The sequence below is a fragment of the Micromys minutus genome (genome assembly GCF_963924665.1).
Source record: "Micromys minutus genome assembly, chromosome: 3".
NCBI classification, from domain to species: Eukaryota; Metazoa; Chordata; class Mammalia; order Rodentia; family Muridae; genus Micromys; species Micromys minutus.
In genome coordinates, this window is record NC_137972.1 from 21,578,151 (window position 1) to 21,601,791 (window position 23,641).

At 47.0% G+C, this 23,641-nt stretch overlaps 1 protein-coding gene across 1 annotated transcript; it reads left to right on the forward strand.

The window, feature by feature from the left end:
- The first annotated feature begins 110 nt into the window (after window positions 1–110).
- On the forward strand, window positions 111–22,362 carry NCAPD2 (non-SMC condensin I complex subunit D2). The gene is made up of 31 exons (XM_080914564.1): window positions 111–241; window positions 1,644–1,789; window positions 4,907–4,982; window positions 5,244–5,302; window positions 5,769–5,950; window positions 6,201–6,343; window positions 7,535–7,662; window positions 7,740–7,863; window positions 8,019–8,166; window positions 10,407–10,604; window positions 11,396–11,530; window positions 11,625–11,712; window positions 11,812–11,989; window positions 13,294–13,409; window positions 13,599–13,823; window positions 14,254–14,428; window positions 14,649–14,733; window positions 16,111–16,244; window positions 16,515–16,647; window positions 16,734–16,818; window positions 16,897–17,061; window positions 17,255–17,427; window positions 18,412–18,647; window positions 18,735–18,890; window positions 19,250–19,427; window positions 19,526–19,620; window positions 20,167–20,247; window positions 20,387–20,570; window positions 21,475–21,601; window positions 21,706–21,861; window positions 22,077–22,362. Exons 2-31 carry the CDS (start codon window positions 1,663–1,665, stop codon window positions 22,160–22,162), a joined length of 4,176 nt encoding a protein of 1,391 aa, XP_080770690.1. The 5' UTR covers window positions 111–241; window positions 1,644–1,662; the 3' UTR covers window positions 22,163–22,362.
- Window positions 22,363–23,641: the final 1,279 nt, after the last annotated feature.

The window sequence follows — 23,641 nt, forward strand, 5'->3', positions numbered from 1 at the left end:
ATACGTTACTTGTTGCAGAAAAGGATGCCCCCAAACTGCAATTCCGCTAAAATAAACCCTCTCCTATTTCCTTGGGCGTCCTCAATTGTGAGGGAAGCGGAGGACGGGAGCCCGGTGCTACGGCAAGGTCCTTGCGCCTCTCAACGGAGTTTTACTGAGGCATTATATTCCCGGAGTTTACAGGGCTGGGCGTCACATGGCTAAACCTGGACTGGATAAGGCAGCCTGGCCCGGATAACAGGTAACCATTTTTAGCCAACTACGGTAAAGATAAAGCACACAGACTCGGGCCACGCCCTCGCCTGCTTGCCCCGCCTCCCGTGCTGTGATTGGTCGGTTTCTCCAGCCTCCGTAGCGATTGGTGTTCTGGCAGCCGTTGAGGTTTGAACTCGGAGTTGCGGGCTCCGCTGGCGCGACGTCTGACTCTAAGGCGGGTCTCTGTGTCAGGCTGCAGAGGATTGGCTGGTTTCTCTGCCACCTTGAAAACCATCTCGCTGTTTGGCGCGTATTGCACCCTAGTGTTTTCTTCCTTCCTCTTCAGCCGGGGATCTCCGGTTGAAGAAGCGGCGGGTGAGGGGTGTCGAGGTGTCCAGGTGAGGTGTGGCAGTGCGAGGAAGCGGGGAGAGAAAAAATTGAGAAAATCAGGTCCAGGATTTGACGCAGCCTTTGCCAGAGTGCGGTCGGGAGCGACGTCTAGTAGGGATACCCTTGAGATCCAGTGTGGCTGTGAGTCTGTCAGATCTGAATCGGAATCTGTGATACGGGCAAAATCGCATAACCCTGCTACCCAATCTGTAGACTTAGTTGTTTCGTTATGCACCCCGTGAGACTGGGATCAGAAGTTACGGAATCGGGCTGAGGATAAGTAGAAGTTAATGTTCTTCCATTCTGCAGACTGGAACCCTAATGTTGAGTGAAACATTTTCTAAGGATCTTTTCACTTTAAAATGGAAGCAGTAGGGCTTTATGTACACATAGATTGTCACTTAATAGTTCATTAACATTCTTTTGTGGTGTTGAGATGCAGTCCTGGCAGCCTCACTGAAACCCCGGCTGGCCTCAAGTCAGCAGTCCTGCCTCAGCCTTCCAAATGTTTGGTTTATAGGCATATACCACCACCACACCTGGCTCTCTACTAGTTTTAATCCTTGATTCATTTGATTTCCAGAGTAACACCATTTTACAGTGAAACCATGAAAATTCAATGACTTAGTGTCAGAATAATAAAAATTAGATTCTCATCTAGAGTTGTTTTTTATAGTTTCTGGGTAGGTAGGTTTGTGGGGGAGGGTGTTTTATGACAAGATCTCTTGCAGCTCAGACCACATAGCAGAGACTGGCCTTGAACTCCAACCTACTGATTTCCACGAACTTCGAACATACATATAATCATGTGCTATTTTGTGTGGCTCTGATCTTATATTTTACAAGTTGTTTCATATAGCTTGTAACACTGAGAAACATTTGAATATATATATATATATATATATATACATATATATATATATATGCGTATAGTGTGTGTGTGTGTGTGTGTGTGTGTGTGTAGTGGGAAAAATTCCTAGGATAGACTAGACTCAGTAGAAATGTTGTCACATAATAAAAAGATTTACACAATGACTTTTTTGCTATTTGGTTTCTAGGTAAACCAGTGGGAACAAGATGTCTCCCCACAACTTTGAATTCCACCTGCCCTTATCTCCAGAGGACTTGCTGAAAAGTGGAGGTGTGAATCAGTATGTTGTTCAGGAGGTATTGCCCATCAAGCACCTTCCATCCCAGCTTAAAGGTAAGACTCCATGGCTGCTCTTGAACCATGTGTAATAATGATGTCATTCTTTCTGTTCTACGGCACTGCAACACTCCATCAAGGCCAGGAATACCTTTCCTAGTGCCTGCTTTTTGTTGTTGTTGGGGGTTTTGTTATTTTCAGGTTTTGGTTTTTTTTTTTTTGTAGCACTACATGGAATTCATGATATAAGATGTACTGGGCCACCTTCCATAGATTATTCAAGAAACAGTCTTTGTTAACCTAGTTTGTTTTTGAGACAAAGGTTTTCATATTTTTACCTCTTAACTATGTGTCAATGTAAAGTCCTGGCAATTGTAGGCTAGGGGTTAAGGGCACTGTCTACTCTTCTCGAGGACCCAGGTTTGAGTCCCAGCATCCACAAGGCAGCTCACTACTGTCTACAATGTGGGCAGTGATAGTGTTTGACTTGTCTTTTCTTAGAGAATACTGTTTAGAATCTAGATTATGTTTCCAAGATGAGCAGTAAAGGAGAAACAGCTGCAACAGCAACAAAATATAGTCGCTTGTCACTTAAAAATGTGATGTGGAGAGATATGTTTTGAGAGGCCTGTTGCTAGATGACCATTGTTATGGAAACATCATTAGAGTATATGTGTACTAGCTTTGAAGACGGTATTATGTGCTTAATGTTAGGCATGTATGTTATATATAGCCTGTTTCTTCTAGGCTATGGTGGGTAAAATAACATGGGATTGGATCAAGCGAGAGAAGGGCGGAGACGTAGCTGTGCTGGGGCCGGGCTCACCTAGTGTGCACAAAGTGAGGCTTAGTTTTTGTTTTATTGGGTTTTGTTGTTGTTGTGCTTTGTTTTTTTTTTTGTTTTTTTTTTTAGGTTTATTGTATGTGAGTAGAGTACACTGTAGCTGTCTTCAGATACACCAGAAGAGGGCAAGAGGGCATCTGATCCCATTACAGATGGTTGTGAGCCCCATGTGGTTGCTGAGAATTGAACTCAGGACCTCTGAAAGAATAATCAGTGCCCTTTTTTTTTTTTTTTTTTTTTTTTGGTTTTTAAAAGAAAGAACATTATAGTTGCTGAGCTTACTCCAGCCGGTCCTTAAACTGTTTTTTAAATGATAAAGGTGTATGATGAGGCCCCAGTGGAACTTCTAGAACTTTAAATGGGAAGGTTGTGCAGAACTCTAGGCCTCCAAGCCTTACAGTGTTCTATCCCAAGCTAGCCTGCATCCCAAAATGTGGTGTACCATGTTGAAAGTGTGGCTGCTGTGTGACTGGGGTAGTCAGTGCTCTTAACCACTGAGTCATCTTTCCAGCCCGGCTTTTTACTTTTCAGTCCTCCTGCGTCAGCCTCTCTTAGTATCTGGGAGCAGCAGTGAGTCTGTCCAGTACCTAGAGATTGGGTTTTTACAATCCCTTCTCCCATAAAATGAGTCAGAACTTATCAAGAATTGTTGACTCCAGAACTGGGCCATGAAAATAGAAGGTAAGCCTAGGCCATCCTGTGGTGTGAGGAAGTAATGCTCATTCCAGGGGCACATGTTCTGAGGTTGGAATGAGACGGGAGGAAGCCCATGAAGCATTCCGTATTTTTTTGTTGGTTGGTTGTTTTTGTTTTTTGTTGTTGTTGCTGTTTTGTTCTTGAGGGGTTCCTCTATGTAGCCCTGGCTGTCTAGGAACTGATCCTGTAGACCAGGCCTTGATCTCACAGAGATCCACCTGCCTCTTCCTCCTGAGTACTGGGATTAAAGGCACGAGCCACCATGAAACATTTTTATGAGAGAGAAATGTGGTGAATGGGACTAAAGTGCATGCTATTTGTGTACGAGAATGTAATGAGTCAGGTATGGTGGTACATGCCTTTAATGCCAGCACCTGGGAAGCAAGAGGCAGGCAGACCTCTGTGGGTTCAAGGCCTGCCTGATAGACATGGTAAAGGCTTGTCCTAACCCTTCCCATAAAAAGCAAATGTAACAAAACCTACTTTATTAAAATGAGTATATGTTACAAACACTTGGAAGATAAGAGAGAACTCAGAGGTAAAGGAAAGTACTTCCAGAGCACAAGGCCAAGCAGAGGAGTGCCCTGTGACCGAGTATGGGGACCTGAGAAAGAAGACAATAGCTCTAGACCCAAACACACAGTAGAAGAAGGTCTGCGGGAGCCTGTAAACAATTTAATAATGAGGTAGGCCAGAGCAACCCTAAGGGACATTTAGGGTCTTGTATATGATCACCTCAGCTCCCCTCCCCTCCCTTTCCTTTCCTTTTTTTGATGTGGTCTCACTGTGTGACCCTGCTTCTGCCTCTAAGCTGGGATTAAAGGAACACAGCACCACACCCACCCAGCCTTCAACCCATTCTTGACTTAGAATTCACATTAGCAAGTATAGAAAGTATAATGGAAGGAGAAAATAACAATCTGGGAAATACCACAGTAATGTCTGTCCACAGGCGCTTGCCTTGCCAAAAATGTGACTGAAGCGAGAGAGTCACAGAACTTCCAAGTTACTTTCCCACAAGCTATCTTCACACGTCCCCAAACAGGATGCCTTCTAAGTCCTGCGTCATCAGGCAATTTTGTTATTGTGTAAGCATCCTAGAGTGGATGGCTGCGATGTCACTGACCTTGCTGTGTGCAGTCCTTTGTTGACTGAAGTGTTGGAAGTGGTTGTGTAAAGAGAAAGTGTTACAGCAGAGACACTGCTGAGTGCCCAGTTAATATCCCTGTTAAGGTTGCCTCTTTGCTTGATTTGTGGTTTTGATTTTGTTTACTGACAGGGTCTCTCTGTGGTGGCAACTCTTAGCTATGGCCTCCTGAGTTGCTGAGGCTAGAGCTCTGTGCCATGACGTCAGACTCATTGCTTTTTGATATCACAGTGAGAAGGATGGAAGCTTCACTTCTGTGGTCATCTTGGTAAAACAGTGTAGGTGGTGTACAATCAGGACAAAACATTAAGCAAATATAAATTGAGGACATTCTAGAATGACCAGAATTCTTTAAAAAAAAAAAAAAGTCAAGAACATGAAAAGCAAAGATTTAGGAAATGTATCAACTTAGCCTTTTGGAGAAAAACAGAATTTACCAAGAAGTCCTGTCTTTCCTCTGAATTAAACAGCATCCTTCATTTTCCAGCATTTCAGTTGGCCTTCCGAGCCCAGGGGCCCCTCGCCATATTGGAGCACTTCGATACGATCTACAGCATCTTACAGTGAGTGAAACCACAGCCAGTGCTTTTGAAAGAACTGGTGCTCTTTCTGAGTTTTGCATGTGAGTTTTGAAATTCCAAATGATGGGTTCACTAATAGTCGGCTCTGGTGCTGACACCCATACTGAGTGTTTGTCCAGCTTGCCACCATGTTTGTGTGACAATTTCCAGAGTATTTTCACACGTTAGATTCCTTCGAGCTGATCTTTAAGAATGGGCTCTGCAGGCTCCTGTCTCACTCCCACACTTTTCTTTCCTTCATAGTCACTTTCGAAGTATAGAGCCTGGCCTCAAGGAAGACACTCTGGAATTCATGACGAAAGGTGTCTGGGGTCTGGGGGCAGGGGCTGGACGGTGTTGGTTATGTTTAGCAGCTTTTGCATTTTCTCAGCCATGTGATGATATCAAGGCTGTTGTGATTCAGTCGGTTTGGCTAAGTCCAGGGACCTCTGACCTATTCTGGTCTGTAATCTTGGTGGTCGATACAGAGTGATGTACGTTCACTGTAAGGGCGGACCGACAAAAAATTTCCTACTTTTTGCACCACCTCGCTCCAGTCGGGGTGATTCTCCAGCTGCCAGAGAGGAATTGTGGTAACTGGAATGAAGGTAGGAACAGGCTATATTCGAGATGTCAGGGTCAGGGGTCTCTAAGGACTCAGCTCTGTCATGGCCACTGAGAGATGACACACAGATCTTTGGTAATCTGATGGCTACAAGCACAGTGTGTGGCAGTATGGGTATGTGAAGAAAGCCAATGAGACCAACTCCCAGATTCTGCCCCTCACAGTGGTATCCTGCCACTCCCAGGAACTGTCACCCATCCTGGATGACGCAGCTTCCAGTGGATCAGATAAAAGCGCCCACCTAAATGCCCTCAAAATGAACTGCTACGCCCTGATTCGCCTCTTGGAGTCCTTTGAGAATATGACCAGCCGGTCTAACCTCATTGACCTGGACGTTGGTGGGAAGGTGATTGGAAATCCCTGGCCCATTTCTATATGAGGGGTAAAGGAATTGATGGGAAAGAAACCACGGATTTTAGCATGTTTACTGTTCTTGCTTGGGGTTTAGGAGGGAGCACTCAAGGACTAGATCTCCTTCTCTGACAAGTAGTTCTTATAATCCTCTGTGGTACTGCCCGAGCTTGCCTCGATACTGGAGAGTGGGGGGCACAGAGACTAGATGACTGGTACTCTCTTTGATCCCGGCCTCACTTTAGGGTAAGAAAGCCCGGACCAAAGCAACCCTTGGCTTTGTCTGGGAGGAAGAGAGGCAACCAGTTCTTCAGCTTTTAACACAGCTGCTCCAGCTGGACATTCGTCACCTGTGGAACCACTCGGTGATTGAAGAGGAATTTGTCAGGTGGGTAGTTAGGATGGCAGCAGATGATCTTGAACCATGCAGAACATGTCGCTAGATGTGCCTTTTAAATACTTCATCCCTTAATTCTATTTGTACTAATACATAGAAGTGTATATTACTTACATGCATGCATGCATATGTACATACATACATACGTACATACATACATACATACATACATACATACATACAATACAATACATAGTGAATGGAGTGTGTATTGTCTCCTCTCCTCTTTTTTGTGAGACAATGTCTCACTGTGCAGCCCTGGCCTGGAATTCTATGTAGACCAAACTGGGTTTGAACTAACGGAGGTTCACTTGCCTTTGCCTCCCAAGTACTGAGATTAAAGGCATGTGTCACCACAATGAAGTTTTTATTGCTAATACGCAAATATTTGTGGAAATGTGTTTACTAAGAATCCCCTAGGTGAAGCTTGTGCATGGTGCACACCTTTAATCGTAGCCCTCGGGAGGCAGAGGCAAGCCAATCTCCTGTGAGTTTTAGGCCAGCCTGGTCAACATAGAGACGTCTGGGCATCCTGGGCGGTGTAGTGCTAAGGCTGTATCTCCAAATAAAGAATGGTTGGGGAGGTAGCTGTCAGTAAAGCACTTACCATGCAATCATAAGGGCTTGAGTCTGATCCTTCACACTCATGTCAAAAGCCAAATGTGGTACAGTGTTGAGGTAGAGACAGGCAGATGATCTCTGGGACTCATGGCCAGCTATCCCTGGGTCCCAGTGACAGGCCCTGTCTCAAAAATCAAGGCAAACAGCTCCTCAGAAATGAAGCCCCAGGTTGACCGATAGCTTCCATATGCACTGATAGGCACTTATAGTAACACACACACACACACACACACACACACACACACACACAAAGCAGAGTGAAAGTAAATGATCAGTTAGTTACAGCAGACGTAATTGAGACGTTTATAAAGACTGAACTGAATTTCTAACAATGAGAAGTCTTCACTAACCTTTCCTTACCATCTCGATCTTATATTCTGGTTTCTTGTTGGCATGGTAACTGGCTACAATTTACTGAGTCCTGAAGGAAAGAATCCTTGGTGTAGAAGGCTGCGATTAGACTGCAAGAACGGACATAGGGACAGAATGAGTAACGACAGCTTCCTGGTGTCTTAACTCCAGACAGCTCATTTCTTCGTGTCTGTTCTTTTTTTTTTTAAGTTTGGTTACTGGCTGTTGCTACCGCCTTTTGGAGAATCCCACCATTGGTCTCCAGAAGAACCGCCCCACCAAAGAGGCCATAGCACACCTGCTCGGGGTGGCCTTGGTCCGATATAACCATATGCTCAGTAAGTTGGTTTCCCACCCGCTCCTGCCCCCTGCTTCACGGTTCTCCATGAATAGCGCCTGACGTTTTGCTTCACAGGCGCGACCGTGAAGATCATCCAGATGCTGCAGCACTTCGAGCACCTGCCCTCTGTCCTGGTAGCAGCTGTGAGTCTGTGGGCGACAGATTACGGAATGAAGAGCATAGTGGGAGAGATTGTCAGGTGACTCCTCAGAGCTTCTGTGTTCCCTGAGGGGCTGGGCGTATCGGGATCCTTTCTCCATGTGAATTGGATTCCTTCATCCCAGAAGCCTGTGTTAGCTTCCCTTAGTGGGAACTCTAGCTTTCTTGCTACTTTGTGTTTTCTCTCCCACATAGAGAGATTGGACAGAAGTGTCCACAGGAGCTGAGTCGAGACGCCACAGGGACTAAGGGCTTTGCCACCTTCCTCACAGAGCTAGCAGAGCGAATCCCAGCTGTCCTGATGTCCAGCATGTGCATTTTGCTAGATCATCTGGATGGAGAGGTAGTCTGTCTGGGGAATCTCGGATTTGTGTTGAAACCATTCTTTCTCTTTTTTTCTTCACTTCAATGTGGTTCTGGGAATCAATCCAGGGATTTATACATGTTAATATAAGCACGTGCTCTAAAAGTTGAAATTTTGTTTCCCTTAAACTTTCTTTTAATAAATATGTGCATGTAAGACTGGGCGGAGGAAAAGGGCACACTGACACTCAGGGTTGTCCTTTAAATTCCTAAGTCCTCCATGATGCATATGTGTTCCCACACAAACATGTATCAAACATGTATCCACAGAGAGTAAGAAGGAAGAGGGGCTTGCTCTATAGCCGTGCTGGCTCTCAAGTCCCAGGATTGTAGATATGCTACCATGCCTAGTGAAGGTTCTCAACCATTCCCTCTCTCTTCCCTTCTCCCTTTGCAGAGTCTTGAATAGCAAATCAAAATTGCTGTGTAGCCAAGGCTGGACTTAAATTTCTAACTACTTTTCAAGTGCTGGATTTTTTTTTTTTTTTTTTTTTGAGAAAGTAGCTATCAGTTAGGATGGAGGTATACACCTGGAATCTGAGACCCAGAGGGCTGAGAGGAAGGACGATCCCAGCCGAGGCTATAAAGCAAGACTGTCCCCCAATAGAATTTCACATAAAGAAGACAAGGTTGTCTAGCTTTATCACTATAGGGAGCCTTTTATGAGTGGCACTTTTAGTTTTGTGTAGTTCTGGTAGACAAGATAGCCTTCCCACAGCCTGTCTAGTGAGGATGGCATAGCTTTGGTTCCCAGCTCATCCACTGCTTGGCCTGGAGCCTTTTGCTCCCATCTGGCTAGCCTTGCTTTTTACAAACAATGAGCTTTCTCAACCAAACTGTGCTGTTCTTACTTCTCTTTCCTGGATGCTTACCTGGCCTCTTCCCAGGCTGGCGCTAGCGGTTCCTAGGTAATTGTCAAAGACAGTCTACTCATTGATCTAATTTTCTTTAACTTCTTGTGTGCAACTGTTCTCTGGCTCTTGGCTGAGGTAGGGGGAAAATCTCCTGCCCTATTCTCTACCAGATTACATAATGGACTTCTTGGCACTGAGGCTGATTTCTGCTCTTCTGTGTCTCTAAGGAGTAAGAAGGAAAGCAAATGTTTATTCATAAGGCTCAAATGTTTGTGGCCTCATATAAAGAAAAGAAATGTTTCTCAAATGTGCATTGATGGAGAGACCTGATTTTGTTTTTTAATTATATTATTTGCCAGGCATGGTGGTGTTCCTCTTAAATCCCAGCACCCAGAACGCAGAGGCAGGTGGATCTGAGTTTAAGGCTAGCTTGCTCTTTATACTGTAGGCTAGATAGTGCTGTATAGTGAAACCCTGTCCCAGAAGAAAAACAATTATATATTCATTGACTTTGTGTGTATATGTATATAATATGTACCTATGTGTGGAAACTAGCTCTCTCCTTCACTGGTCCTGGGGATCAAACTCAGATCATCAGTCTTGGTAGCACGCACCCTACCTGCTGAGCTGTCTTGCCAGTTAGTATAATCAAGTATAGTTTAAGCAACAGAAATCTCGATTCTGAAACACTCCAAGTAGATATCACAGGTGGAAAATTCCACACTATGAAACTGTATTTCATATATGTAATTACTAAAAGTATTGCCTAGGAGCTGATGAGATGGCTCAGTGGTTTTAAAGCACTTTGTTTGCAGAGGACTTGGGTTTGGTTCCTAGCACCCAATTTCAGGGCATCTGGTGTCCTCTTCTGAATGACAGCTCAGTACCCCAAAGTCCACAGTTGACACCACACTGGATTCACTGAATATAAGGCACACATGTGGTACACAGATATACATGCAAGCTGACATAAAATATGTTTTTTAATTATCTGCAAAATATTTGAAACATATACTTTGCATTTAGATTTAGTTTCCATCACTAAGATAATATGTATACACAGATATACAGAATCCAAAGTACTGTGTTCCAAGCATTTCAGACTAGGAATCATCACCCTTTGAATTTGGCTCTTATTTATTTTCTTCTGACATCTTCAGAGCAAACAAATCTCTTTGGGTCTCAGCATCTTCTTTGATCTTGGGGACAAAGACCTAGGCTGTTGACCAGAAAAACATCACAGCCTAGCATAAGTAATCCTCAGCTTGACTCCTTGACTAAGAGCAAAAGAGTTGAGGGAAAGAAATGTGTTTGTGGAAATGGAGGGATATGTTCTAATGTCTGTCTGTCTCTCTCTCTCTCTCAGAGTTACATGATGCGCAATGCTGTGTTAGCAGCTATGACTGAGATGGTACTGCAGGTTCTGAATGGTGACCAGCTAGAAGAATCGGCCCGAGGAACCAGAGACCAGTTCTTGGACATCTTGCAAGCTCATGGGCATGATGTGAACTCCTTTGTTCGAAGCCGAGTTTTGCAGCTCTTTACCCGAATCGTCAAACAGAAGGTGAACTACCCTCTCTGTGCTAAAACTCTTAAGACTCCGCTCCTCTGTTTACTTGCCAAAGTGAAGAGAGAATCTGGCTGAGCACTGCGGCATGTCTGATACCAGACCACGCCTGATAGACACCAGCAGAGGCAAGGGGGTCAGTAGTGTAAGGGCATCCTCAGTACATCGAAAGTTTGAGGACAGACTAGGCTATATGAGACCTTGCCTCAATTAAATATTTTTTCCTTTATTTTTATTGTGCGTGTATGGGTATTTTGCCAGCTTGTGTCCATGTGCTACGTGCATGCAGTTCTCGTGGTGGCCAGAAGAAGGTATCTTACTCCCTAGGATTGAAGTTGCAGATGCTTGTGAGCCATCATGTGGTTGCTGGGAATTGAGCCCAGGTCCTCTGGAAGAGCAGTCAGTATTCTTAACCTTTGAGGCATATCTCTCTCTCTCTCTCTCTCTCGCCCTGAAAAAAGTTTTGTTGATGCAGAATGTAGTAACTGCCCCAAAGAAAGAATCTAAACGTGAGATTCTTACGAGCAGTAATACAAGTCTTTCCTGTCCACCGACAAAGGTATCCAGTTAAGGACTACAGGCTAGTGCTGCTCACATATTTTATAATCCCACAGGAAAGCTTGAGAGTGGGTAGGTGACTGAGTTTAAACTCACAGTGAGTCCAACATCTTTAAGTAGGGCTGGGATTTTGTGTTGAGCCACTTACATGGCTGTCCTCCACTGGCTGTGCCCCATAGGCTGTAGTTGGATATTGCTAGATTTTAATTGATTCTCTTTCTGCTGTCTAGGCACTCCCCCTGACCCGTTTCCAGGCAGTGGTGGCTTTAGCAGTGGGACGTCTGTCGGACAAGTCAGTGCTCGTGTGTAAAAATGCCATTCAGCTGCTGGCCAGCTTTCTAGCCAACAATCCCTTTTCCTGTAAGGTAAGGAACCGTGGTGTGTGCCGAAGAGGGGTGAAGTCGAAACAGGGATGAAGTTCTGTCACTTAGTGACATGATATCCATTCTACCTTCACAGCTTAGTGATGCTGACCTTGCTGGACCACTGCAGAAGGAGATTCAGAAATTACAAGAAATGAGAGCCAAGAGGCAGACTGCAGCTGCGCGTGAGTACTCCCTGCCTGGGGAGTCTGCTTTGCTTTCGCACTGTCGTCACAAACCCCAAGAAAGGCTAAATAAGACTCCCTCCCCCGACCCCTGTTCAGCTGCAGAACTAGACCCAGAGGAGGAGTGGGAAGCCATGTTGCCAGAATTAAAGTTGACCCTGCAGCAGCTTCTAAAGCTTCCCCAAGAAGAGGCAGATCAACAACACATTGCTGATGCAGAGACTGCAGAGGAGGTGAAAGGACGTATCCGCCAACTGCTTGCCAAAGCTAGTTACAAGTATGTGAAAAACAGGGCGCTCTGAAGATCTGTGTAGATTTAGAGTTAACCTTGGAGAGACTTAGGAGTCCTTAAAAACAATTTGAACATATGTACGCTCCTGATGGAAGTGATAGGTATTTTACTGTAGTAATGTCTGACCAAATGCATATTCCACAACTGCTTTTCTGCTTTTTGAAATGTTTTAAAAACTGCTCAGGAGTTTTTAGTCTATGGCACAGGCCTGTAATTCCAAGGCCCTAGGTTTGGTCCCTTGCACTTCATACCACTAAGTGGACCTAGTATGATGGTGTATACATGTAACCCCAGCACTCAGGAGGCCGAAGTCAGAGGATGCTGTAAGTTTGGGCCAGCAGGGTCTAAACAGCAAGTTTTCCTCATACCCAAGCCTTTGTAGCAAGACTTTGTGTCTCTAAAAGGTGACAAGGGATGGCAATCACTAGGTTGCCTGAGGGCTCGCCTCAGGTACAAAGCCCTGGCTTCAATCTCCAGCACAGCTCTGTGCCACTTGCTATCTCTCTGTTTTTCTTGCTAGACGTGAAAGCTGGGAGCTTGCTATGCGAATGCTCTGCCTCTACGCTGACCCAGCCCTGTGATTTGTTTTATGGCTACTGGATGTCACTGGGCAGTGGCACTTGTTGGCAATCCCAGGACTAGGGAGTGTGAATCGGGAGGATTGGGAAGTGAAGGGCAGCCCCAGTAGTGAGTTTGTGGCTATTCTGACCTCACTGTAGAACTGTTTGAAGAACAGAAAAGAACCTCATTGTGTGGCTAAGCCATAAAAGTAACAAATTATTGAAAGTCTGGTGCTTCTGTGCATAGCAGGTTTTTACACAGCTGTTTGGAGTCAGTGTTTATTTTGTTTTACATTTATTTAGTTTTGTATTTACTTGAGGGTGGGATGTTCATAGTACAGCATATGTAAAGTTCAGAGGACAGTTTGGTAATCAGTTTCCTCCGTGTGGGTTCTAGACTTTGAGCTCTTTTAGTCTTTAGGCTCTGTGGTAGGCACCTTTCCTACTGAGCTATCTGGCTAGCTCTGGGTTTGTGGTTTTTAAAAGCTCATTCAAGTTCTTTGAGGACTACAGTAAAGGCTCAGGGTTTTGGGTTTTACTGCCTAGTAGGAATTGCTTGGCTTTTTAAGCATGAGACAACCCTTTTCTATAGGGTTACTGCATGTAGGGGCTGGGTGGAGTCATTAGGTAGGATCCCTTACAAGGCCTTCAGGGACATGGGTCTGGTGCTAGATTGGTGACAGACTGCTGTTTTTTAATTCTTCTTCTTCTTTTTTTTTTTTTTTTTAGACAGGCAATTATTCTCACTCGGGAAGCCACCAGTCGCTTCCAGGAGTCTGAACCCTTCAGTCACACCGAGCCAGAGGAGAATGGCTTCCTGAATCTCTTGGGAATCATCTTCAAAGGTAATCTTTTCTGTCAGCAAGCCTAGCCTTGGGCTGAAAGAGGCTGGGGGAGTTGACACTTGCTCTGGAGAGAGCAGCCCAGTCATAGGGCACCTTTGCAAACTAGAGAGGTCTACAGGAATTAAGAAATGAACCAAAGTGTTTTAGAACACGTTGTAATTTCATACCTTCACATTGTTGAATTCCTAGGCCCTAAAGCTTCCACACAGGAGTCTCATAGGGACACAGATCCAGCGCTAACTGGCCATAAAGACCCTCCCAGTGTGTCCGAGCCTGAAGGATCCCAGGGGAATGATGAGCTGGTGAAGCAGGAGATTCTGGTGCAGTACCTGCAGGATGCCTACAGCTTCTCCCAGAAGATCACAGAAGCCATGGGCATCATCAGCAAGATGATGTACGAGAACACAACTACAGGTAGGCGGGTGCTCTTCAGAAAGCAGTCCTGCCTGCTTACCTTCATTAGTCGTGTAGGACTACTGCGTGTGTACTACATGCAGGTTTGGAGCCTGTGGAGAGCAGAGGAGAGAGTCAGAGATTCTTTGAAGCTCTAAGTAGAAATGGTTGTGAGCCACCATGTGGGTGCCGGGAATCAAACCTGGGTCTTCTGGAAGAACAGTGAGTGCTCTTAACCGCTGCGCCATCATTAAAAGGCAGAGGGTGTTTATCACTGTTCACATTTTACAGTTTCCTTTGTTTAGCTGTATCATGAGAAGGCATTCTAGCAGTCATTCTCAGGGACAATGACAATGACCTCCACAGCCGCGTTACTGTGTTACCAAGGGTTCTATCTATGAGTGTTGTGATATTTCCCAAGTAGATGGGTGATATTTGTATCTGTTTTCAGTGGTGCAGGAGGTGATTGAGTTCTTTGTGATGGTATTCCAATTTGGGGTACCTCAGGCCTTGTTTGGGGTACGCCGAATGCTGCCTCTTATCTGGTCTAAAGAGCCTGGTGTCCGGGAAGCTGTGCTTAATGCGTACCGCCAACTATACCTCAATCCGAAAAGGGACTCGGCCAGGTACATGGAGTTCTTTGCCTTTGTTAACTTTTCTCATGGGATTTCCTAGTCTTCTGAAGGAGGAAGATATTCTAGGGGAGTTCTGAACTCATAGATGTGTCTATATCAGGCACAGGGTGGACTTCTGCTGGGGTGTGCTCCAAGCACTTATTTGACCTAACAGCCTGTTTGCCAAGTTCAGACTCCCAGTCTTAGTGACCACTGGTCTCTGTTCCTATAGAGCCACGGCGCAGGCGTTGATTGAGAACCTCTCGCTGTTGTTAATGGATGCCTCCGTTGGGACCGCTCAGTGTCTTGAGGAAATTGTAAGTCCCCCGGTCCTCTTCTCATCCAGTAGTTAAAGTTAGAGGCTATTGCCTGTGTACAGAGATCGTGCTGAGCCCCACAAAGAGGTTTAATTAATTGCTTTCCCATTTCCAACTTTACTTTTATTTCCTAGTTTGTTTGCTGTTGGTTTGAGGTAATTGTCTCACCGTAGCCCAGGCTGGCCTCAAACTCATAGTCCTGCCACAGCTTCCTCAGTGTTCAGATTCATTTAGAAAAATGTAGTGAGTGAGTATTCACCTCCAGCACTGGTGGCATAGGTAGCCACTCGTAGCAGAATAACACATGCTGTTTGTTTAATGTGTGCCCAGGGCTGCTCTTAACACCACTAGCAGGGTGGGAATCTGTGAGGGAGGCTCAGGGAGAGGGTTAGGAAAGTGACTGGCTACAGCTCAGTTTGCATTACATATACCATATGAGTTCCAGAAAAGATGCTCAGCCTCTGTGTAGTGGAGGTCACAGAGGTGCTTACATTAGCAAGGCGGTACACATCAGCGTGGGTCATGGAAGTTCAGTCAGAGAGAGGGAGAGAGAATTGAAGAGGAGAGAATTTCTGATAGAAAGGAAAGTATTCATTGTGTTCTGACTCAAGGTCATTAACTGCAGAAGATTTGAGATCGTGGGCTGAAACTAAATTGTGGAGGCCACTGAGTGCCTTCAAGTCAGGGAGACACCGGGGTTTGAGTGAGGTGAATTCTTGTGGGAGTATCTCCGGTGGGGGCAGTGGAGAGTGGCACTGACTGCTAGGCCTGACTACTGATTGCTACTTTTGTTCTCTTCTGGGGAAAGAGGACCTGGTGGTGGCGAGCGGCTTGGTATGTCCCGGGCTGGCTGTTGCTCAGGACTCCTACATTAGTCAGAGAAGGGCTGGAGTCACATGCTGACATGACCTGCCTGTCACATACAAGCCCTGCTGGGGAAGAACCAGCAACAGGATAGAAGGGCTGCCAGAGGCTCCTGAGAGGACAGGCAGGGCCTGCAGAAGTAGCCGTGACCCAACAGGGTGTCAGCATTGCTGGGAAAATGAAAAGGCAAAAGGGACAGTGGCCCTGTCATAGATACATTGACTTGTGCTCACAGTAAGAAATATCCAGAATGCAGTCAGAACTCAGAATATTCTCGTAGAACTCAGAATGTCCATTTGAAGGTGTGACCTTAGCAAGTGCAGCTTTGAAGAAAGCCATGAAGCAGGAAATTAGAGGATGGAGCAAGAAATGCCTCCTCACACTGTTTACATTTGAGTCTTCTTCCTCTTCCACTCCCAAGCACTAGTTCCATCCAGACTCTGTGTTGTCTTCAGACAGGTAGACAAGGGGGACTGTTACTCTGAAGTAGACTTATTTGTCTTTTCTCCTCAGCTTTGTGAGTTTGTGCAGAAGGATGAGATAAAGCCAGCAGTGATCCAACTGCTATGGGAACGGGCAACGGAGAAGGTCCCATGCTCTCCTGTGGAGCGCTGTTCCTCTGTCATACTTCTTGGCATGATGGCACGGTGAGGCTCAGACCCCAAAAGTAAGCAGAGTGGGGAAGGCAAGGAAAAGGCCCTTTCTCTCAGTCCCAGCAGTCAGCCTAGCTGAGCTGTCCTGGGCTTGGCTGCCTGGATAAAGAGGGGCACCAGGGACCCGGCTCTGGGTCAGGAGCTTTCTGTAGTGCTTCAGGGCTCTAGACCCCCCCACAGTAGGTACTGGTACCTTCCTGCATTGGTGTTGTCTGCCACAGAACCCTGCCCAGGCTGCCTTCAATTCTGCTTTCCTTTCCCTAGAGGAAAACCAGAAATTGTAGGAAGCAACTTAGACACCCTGGTGAAGGTAGGGCTGGAAGAGAAGTTTCCGCAGGACTACAGGCTGGCTCAGCAGGTGTGCCTCACCATTGCCAACATCTCAGACAGGAGGAAGGTAGGTGATGTGGGGTGACTGGCTCAGCTGAGAGTGGAGAGCTTCCTGTCAGCCTTCCCCACCCTGGCATTCTGTTCTCTCCTCAGCCTTCCCTGGGTGAACGTCACCCTCCCTTCCGGCTGCCTCAGGAGCACAGGTTGTTTGAACGCCTTCAGGAGATGGTCACAAAGGGTAAGCTATCCAGAAGGGCCTAAAGTAGGTCTGGTTGGTCCCTCTCTCCAGAGAGGTCAACTTCTCCTTTCTCTCTAGGCTTTGCACACCCAGATCCTCTTTGGATCCCATTCAAAGAGGTAGCAGTGACCCTGACCTACCAATTGGCAGAGGGCCCTGAAGTGATCTGTGCCCGGATGTTACAAGGCTGTGCAAAGCAGGCCTTGGAGGAGCTTGAGAAGAATACCACTGAGGCGGACCCCAGTAAGTGGGCAGAGGCTTCATTGCTCAGGAATGGGGCGGGCAGCCAGCCTCTGTTTTTTCTGACGGGTCAGGAACTTCAGCCCACACCATCTCATTTTGTTCAGGTTGTTGTTGGGCCATTCTGTGGCACGTGAGTGAGGAGCAGGTCTGGAAGTTTAATGGAACTTGGCTCTTTTCTTTCCCTCTATTTTAGCAGAAACAGCCCCTAAGCTCCCCACATTTCTGCTGATGAACCTGCTCTCCCTGGCTGGGGATGTGGCTTTACAGCAGCTGGTCCATTTGGAACAGGCAGTGAATGGAGAGCTGGGTCGACGGCGAGTTCTTCGAGAAGAGCAGGAACAGGGGACCAAGGGCCCCAAGGAGAAGGTGAATGAATGAGTGGCTAGAAGCATTTTTCTGGTTTCCAAGACCTCAGCTCCGGACATGTCTTTCTAGGAATCTCTGCTTTGGTACTAGTAAATGAAGAGTCTGTCTCTTTGTTCCCCTGGGGAAGGATAGTGTCAACAAAGATGGCACGGTCTACCCATGCTCACCCAGTAGGGGCGTTAGGTACATATAGACTGACTGGTTTGATTTAGTGTAAGATATAAGTCCCAGCTGAGGAGGCACTGTTTGTGTGAACACACACATAACACACCCCTCTTACCAGCCTGTGTTACTGGCCTGTCACCTGGTGGGATCCTGTGTCCTCTCTGTTGGAGGTGTATTTGTCTTGCAGACAAATAAGCCAGAGGCTTGCTGCTGTGAGGTAAAGCCCGACTTCTGTGACCTTGACCCTCTGTAGGCTGGACAGGATTTATTTGTTTACCATTGTAAATCGACCATAGCCAATTGTGTCTTCAGAGGAAGAGGTGTAGAGGCCTGGCTTGGCAACTTACAAACATATGGACCTAGTCATTCTTTCACTCAGGAGTTCTCTCTGTGGACGGCCTTATAAACTTCATCTTTAGATCTGTTCATGTAAAATAAGTGTTATGCTAGCATAAAATCGATGTCTTACGGGTAGAGAGCTGGCTCAGAGGTTTAGAGCACTTGAAGAGGACCGGAGTTCAGATCCCAGAACACACGTGGTGGCTCCTAATCATCTGTAACTCCAGCTCCAGGAAAATCCAGTGCACACATGTACGTTCACATACATGCTAGGTGAAATACTTACAAAACAACAACAAAAAAAGTATTTAAAGTTTGTCTTAAAGCAGGGTGAAGTGGTGCATGCCTTTAACCCCAGCCATTCAGAGACAGAGGCAGGCAGGTAGCTCTCTGTGAGTTTGTGGTTAGCCCCATCTACAGAAAAGTTTTAGGAGAGACTGATCCCTGGTCACCCAAGATCCCTGGCTTTTGTATCTGCAGACTACAAGCTCTGAAACAACAATGGAGGAAGAGCTGGGGCTGGTGGGGGCCACTGCTGACGACACAGAGGCGGAACTCATCCGTAGCATCTGTGAGAAGGAGCTGTTGAAGGGTAACCAGGTACTCGCTGCCTTTGTTCCACTGCTACTTAAAGTCTGCAACAACCCTGGCTTATACAGCAACCCAGAGCTCTCTGCAGCTGCTTCGCTGGCCCTGGGCAAGTTCTGCATGATCAGGTAGGCCCAGATGGCTTCATCTCAACGAAGACGAGGATGATACACCCTTCCTTCTCGCTTTCATGGTGGTTCTCTCTTTGCCCTCAGTGCCCCTTTCTGCGACTCCCAGCTTCGTCTTCTATTCACCATACTTGAAAAATCTTCACTCCCCACTGTGCGGTCCAACCTCATGGTTGCCACTGGGGATCTGGCTATTCGCTTCCCTAACCTGGTGGATCCCTGGACTCCTCATCTGTATGCCCGGTAAGAGATCCCTCGACCACCTGAAACCCACTAAGCTCTCTCGTTCCAGTCCACTAGTACAGTGAGTCACAGACTCTTTCTTCCCCTGGCCTGTGGCACTGACTTGAGAATCTGTTAGCGATTCCCCCTGTACAAGCAGGCCCCAAATGGGCCCTGGAAGCTGAACCTTCCCTCTAAAATTCTGTCTACAAGTCTTGTGCTGTTCTTGACTCCGGCCTTCAATTCAAACTAGCCTTGGAACTGCTTCTATTTGGAGCTGCTGCATACTGTGGAACAATAGATCCTTGTATTGGGCCTTCCTATTGTTCTTAAGGTACAAACCAGAGTTCTTGATCTCTGACTAGAGCTTTGATTCTTAGCCTCCGAGATCCAGCTCAACAGGTGCGGAGGACAGCGGGGTTGGTGATGACACACCTTATCCTGAAGGACATGGTGAAAGTGAAGGGGCAGGTGAGCGAGATGGCCGTGCTGCTCATCGACCCCGTGCCTCAGATTGCTGCCCTGGCCAAGAATTTCTTCAATGAGCTCTCCCACAAGGTGAGAGGCGCGCCTGGAGCTTTTTGCAGAGGAAATGTATAGGTCACACTTCTGCCCGACGCTCCCTCCCACCTCATCTCATCCTCTTTCTCCTACAGGGCAATGCAATCTATAATCTCCTCCCTGATATCATCAGTCGCCTGTCAGACCCAGAGGGCGGAGTGGAGGAGGAGCCCTTCCACACCATCATGAAGTATGGCTTTTTAGACCTAGAGGCGTGTGTGTGTGTGTGTGTGTGTGTGTGTGTGTGTGTGTGTGTGTGTGTCACACAGACTTAGGAACCAGACACACTTGTAATCCTAGAATGGATGGATGGATGGTTGGATGGAATACAAAGAATGAGTAAGAATGAACTCAGTCTTGCATGTGCTAGGCAAGCGCTCTTACCACTGTCTTCAGCTCCAGATGTGCATTTAACATGTAACATAACCCCTGTTTGCCTGTCTAATCCTATGAGATTGACAGGGCTTGCTGCATAGTTCGTGAGGCTCTTAAATAGGCAAAGGTGCTGCTGCTGGGTTGAGTGTAAGGGTGAGACACATAGTAGCAGTCACTAGATGGCAGCTGTCATTTGCATTCTCAATAAAGGGAGGACACTAGAGGGCCAGCGGAAGGCCATGGCAAAGAGCTCTCTTCTAAAACAAGGACAGAAAAGGCCAGGCTGGGGTTGGGGTGGTAGATTCTGTGCAGCGGCAGAGACGAGGGGTTCCTTGGCCAGTCATACACTCTCTCCTCCCAGGCAGCTCCTCTCCTACATCACCAAGGACAAACAGACTGAGAGCTTGGTAGAGAAGCTGTGTCAGCGGTTCCGCACAGCCCGGTATGCTGCCATTTTGGGATATCTTTGTGCCAAGAGGGGCCTTTTGAAAAAAAGAATCTCTGGTGGTCCCACTAGGACCAAAGGAGACTGAAGGGGGAGGATGTGTGTGCCTCACAAAGTCCCTCCCTCTCTTGTGCAGAACTGAGCGTCAGTACCGGGATCTGACCTATTGTATGTCCCAGTTGCCCCTCACAGAGCGAGGTCTCCATAAGATGCTGGACAACTTTGACTGCTTTGGTGATAAGCTGTCAGATGAGTCTGTCTTTAGTGCTTTTTTGTCAATTGTGGGCAAACTGCGTCGCGGGGCCAAGCCTGAGGGCAAGGTGAGTGGACCAGGGTCACTGGCCCTGCTGGGCTTCAGTGCAGTAACCGTAATCTGCACTCCCTAAGTGCTCGGAAACTCCTGTCTGAATTTCCTGCCTTGCTAGCCTCACTACAGCCATGCAAGCTGATTGACTTAAGACCAGATCTTAATTCCTGGTCCCTCATTTAAAGGCCATTTATTTCCTTGTCTTATTTATTTTTTTAATATGCACTGGTATTTTGCCTGTGTATATATGTTTGTGTGAAGGTGCCAATTTCCCTGGAATTGGAGTTACAGACAGTTGTAGGCTGCCGTGTGGGTTCTGAGAACTGAACCAAGGCCTTCTGCAAGAGCAGCCAGTGTTTGTAACTGCTACACGACCTCCTTAGCCCCACTGAAGGCCATTTTCTACTTGAGATAGAGTCTTGCTATGTAGACCTGGCTGGCCTCAAACTAACAGAGATTCCCCTGCCTCTGTCTCCTGTGTACTGGCAGTAAAGGTGTGCCCTGCATGCTCTGCACTAGACTGCTTCTTTAGACTAGGTTCATGTTTAAAGCAAAACTGGAGTTCCCATTGTGCCTGTCCCACACCCTCATGACCTCTACTTCATCAACTTCTTATCCTTGGGTACGTGATCCTACAATCTACATTGATTTGGATGAAGGAATGTGATTGACAGATCAGCATCCAAAGTCCACTCATGAATACAGTGCACATACTTGCCACTAGTGTCATACTGGGCATTTTCAGGACTCTGATGTCACCTCGCTCCCCACCCCTGTGGTGGTATTAGTCAGTTGGCATCATAGTTTCAGATTGCTTTCTTTAACTTTCTGTATCTTTCATGGCTGCTTCTTTTTAAACAGGGTTCCTTCCTTCCTTCCTTCCTTCCCTGTTTTTAACTTTTTTTTTTCTTCTTCAGGCTACAATAGATGAATTTGAGCAGAAGCTTCGTGCCTGTCACACCAGAGGCATGGATGGAATAGAGGAGCTTGAAACTGGCCAAAGAGGCAGCCAGAGAGCCCTGTCTGCCAAGAAACCCGCCACTGGTATGAAAGGCAAGCCCACGCTGGACCCCACAAGCGGCCCACGTCTTTTTTTTCTCTTTGTAGTTTATTTTTGGTTTTTAAATTGTGTCCCCTGCCTATTCTAGTTTCAAGGCTACAGCCTCTGACTTCTGTAGACTCAGACAATGACTTTGTCACACCTAAGCCTCGACGAACCAAACCCCGTCGCGTAAATACTCAGCAACGCAAATGCCAGAGGAAAGCCAAAGTGGTCTTCTCAAGTGATGAGTCCAGTGAGGACGGTATGATACCTCCCAATAGGACAGCTGCTGTGTGGAGTCTCCAGCAGGGCTAGCCTGGCTGTAGTGAATGTGTGGCAGTGTCTTCCCCACTGTGCAGCTAACTTTTACTGTGTGTGTGTGTGTGTGTGTGTGTGTGTGTGTGTGTGTGTGTGTTTTGAGATCCATTTTGCTCCATCTTTATGACTCAGCTTTTGTTCCTGTAATTCTTTGAATAGAACTTTCAGCGGAGATGACGGAAGAAGAGACACCCAAGAGAACCACCCCCATCCGCAGAGCATCTGCACAAAGACACAGGTCCTAGGAGCTGCCTTTGCCTGTTTCCATCCCTGCTATGCAGGGTATCCTACTGGATGGTCTTGAATACAGCATCCCCTCTCTCCCACTTGTAAAAATGCTTGTAGCCTCCTTGTTTTTAATATGCACATGGTCTTTCTGTCCAAGGCCTTTCTCTTAGAGCCCCTGACTGAAAAGCCAGTCCCGATCTCGGTGTTTTCTAATGAATAAATGCTTTTATACACTTTTAAACATTCTGTCCTAGGCTGGTGTGTTCCATCGTTAGCCCAGATTGAGGCAGCAGATAGTTAGCTCTAGAGAGAGAACCCCAGCCATCCTGCCTGAGCTGTGTCTGGATCATCACGATGCTTCATCTTTGCACAACTGCTGAGATTCTGCTTTAGATAACTGTGGTTCTAGATTCACATAAGCACATCTCAGCCTGGGGGTACTTTGCATCCCAGAAAACATTTGGTAATACCTAGAGACCTATTTCTGTCTGCCTTGTGGGCTAGGGGGCCGCTGTAAGCACCCAGTCAGAGAAAGCTCCTTCATACATAGCACACCCGACAACACACCATGTCAGGAGTGCACAACCTGAGAAACGCTGTCCTAGACCCACGGTTTGTTTCATCTGCGCCACACCCCATCCCAAAAGACTGGCAAATGACAGCCTGGCTGATGACAGATCATGCTGTTACGGGGTCTGCAGAGGCCCAGCCGCTCAGCTGCAGGCCATGTTGTGTGCTGCCCACCTTCCCCAAGCCCTTAATCTGCTGAGTCACAACTGCCTTTTCTGCTGCCATGACAACACAGTGGTGCTGATGTGGTGGGGGGGAGAATAATGATGGATGATAGGCCTGAGGCAAATGGGAAGATGCACCTGAGAAACACTAGGTTAGGGCTGGACTATGGAAGGGCTCTTGAGACCTTTGGGGAGGAAAAGTGTTAACGCTGGGTCTAGAGGCTCCAGTAGGAAGACAGGAAAGGGACAGAGCTGAGTCTGAGATGCCTCTGCTCCCTAGCACTGCACTGGGGCCCGCTCCGCCCTTTCCACCCTGTTCATTTGGCCTTCTGCCTTTTCACGGAAAGCCTGGGCCACACAGCTGTCAGTCTAAGCACTGCCTTGGCTCAGGGGCCCCAAGGAGGTAGGGCAATCCCAGAAGGGCAAGGAGCCAGGACTAGATTTGGGGTGCAGCCCAGCGTGCTCCCTGCCTTTTAAGCAAAGGTTATCACCAGGCCAGCTAAACTTAGCAGTAGGCTCTTCAGCTAGAAGAGCAGGGGGCTGGTCTCAAGTTGCACTGGCCTAGGAAAGAGGCCCCAGGGTCCCCCTGTCCCACACCTGCCCTTCCACCCTTTCCAACCTCCCTACCGTTCAGTGAACATCCCTTTTCTCCCTTCCATTTGTGGGAAGAGGTTAGGGGCTTGCCTATTCTGGCTCAGAGGATAATACTTCCCCCTCTGCTTTCTCCCCTCTCTGATCTCACCCTGTGTCCACGAGGGCAGC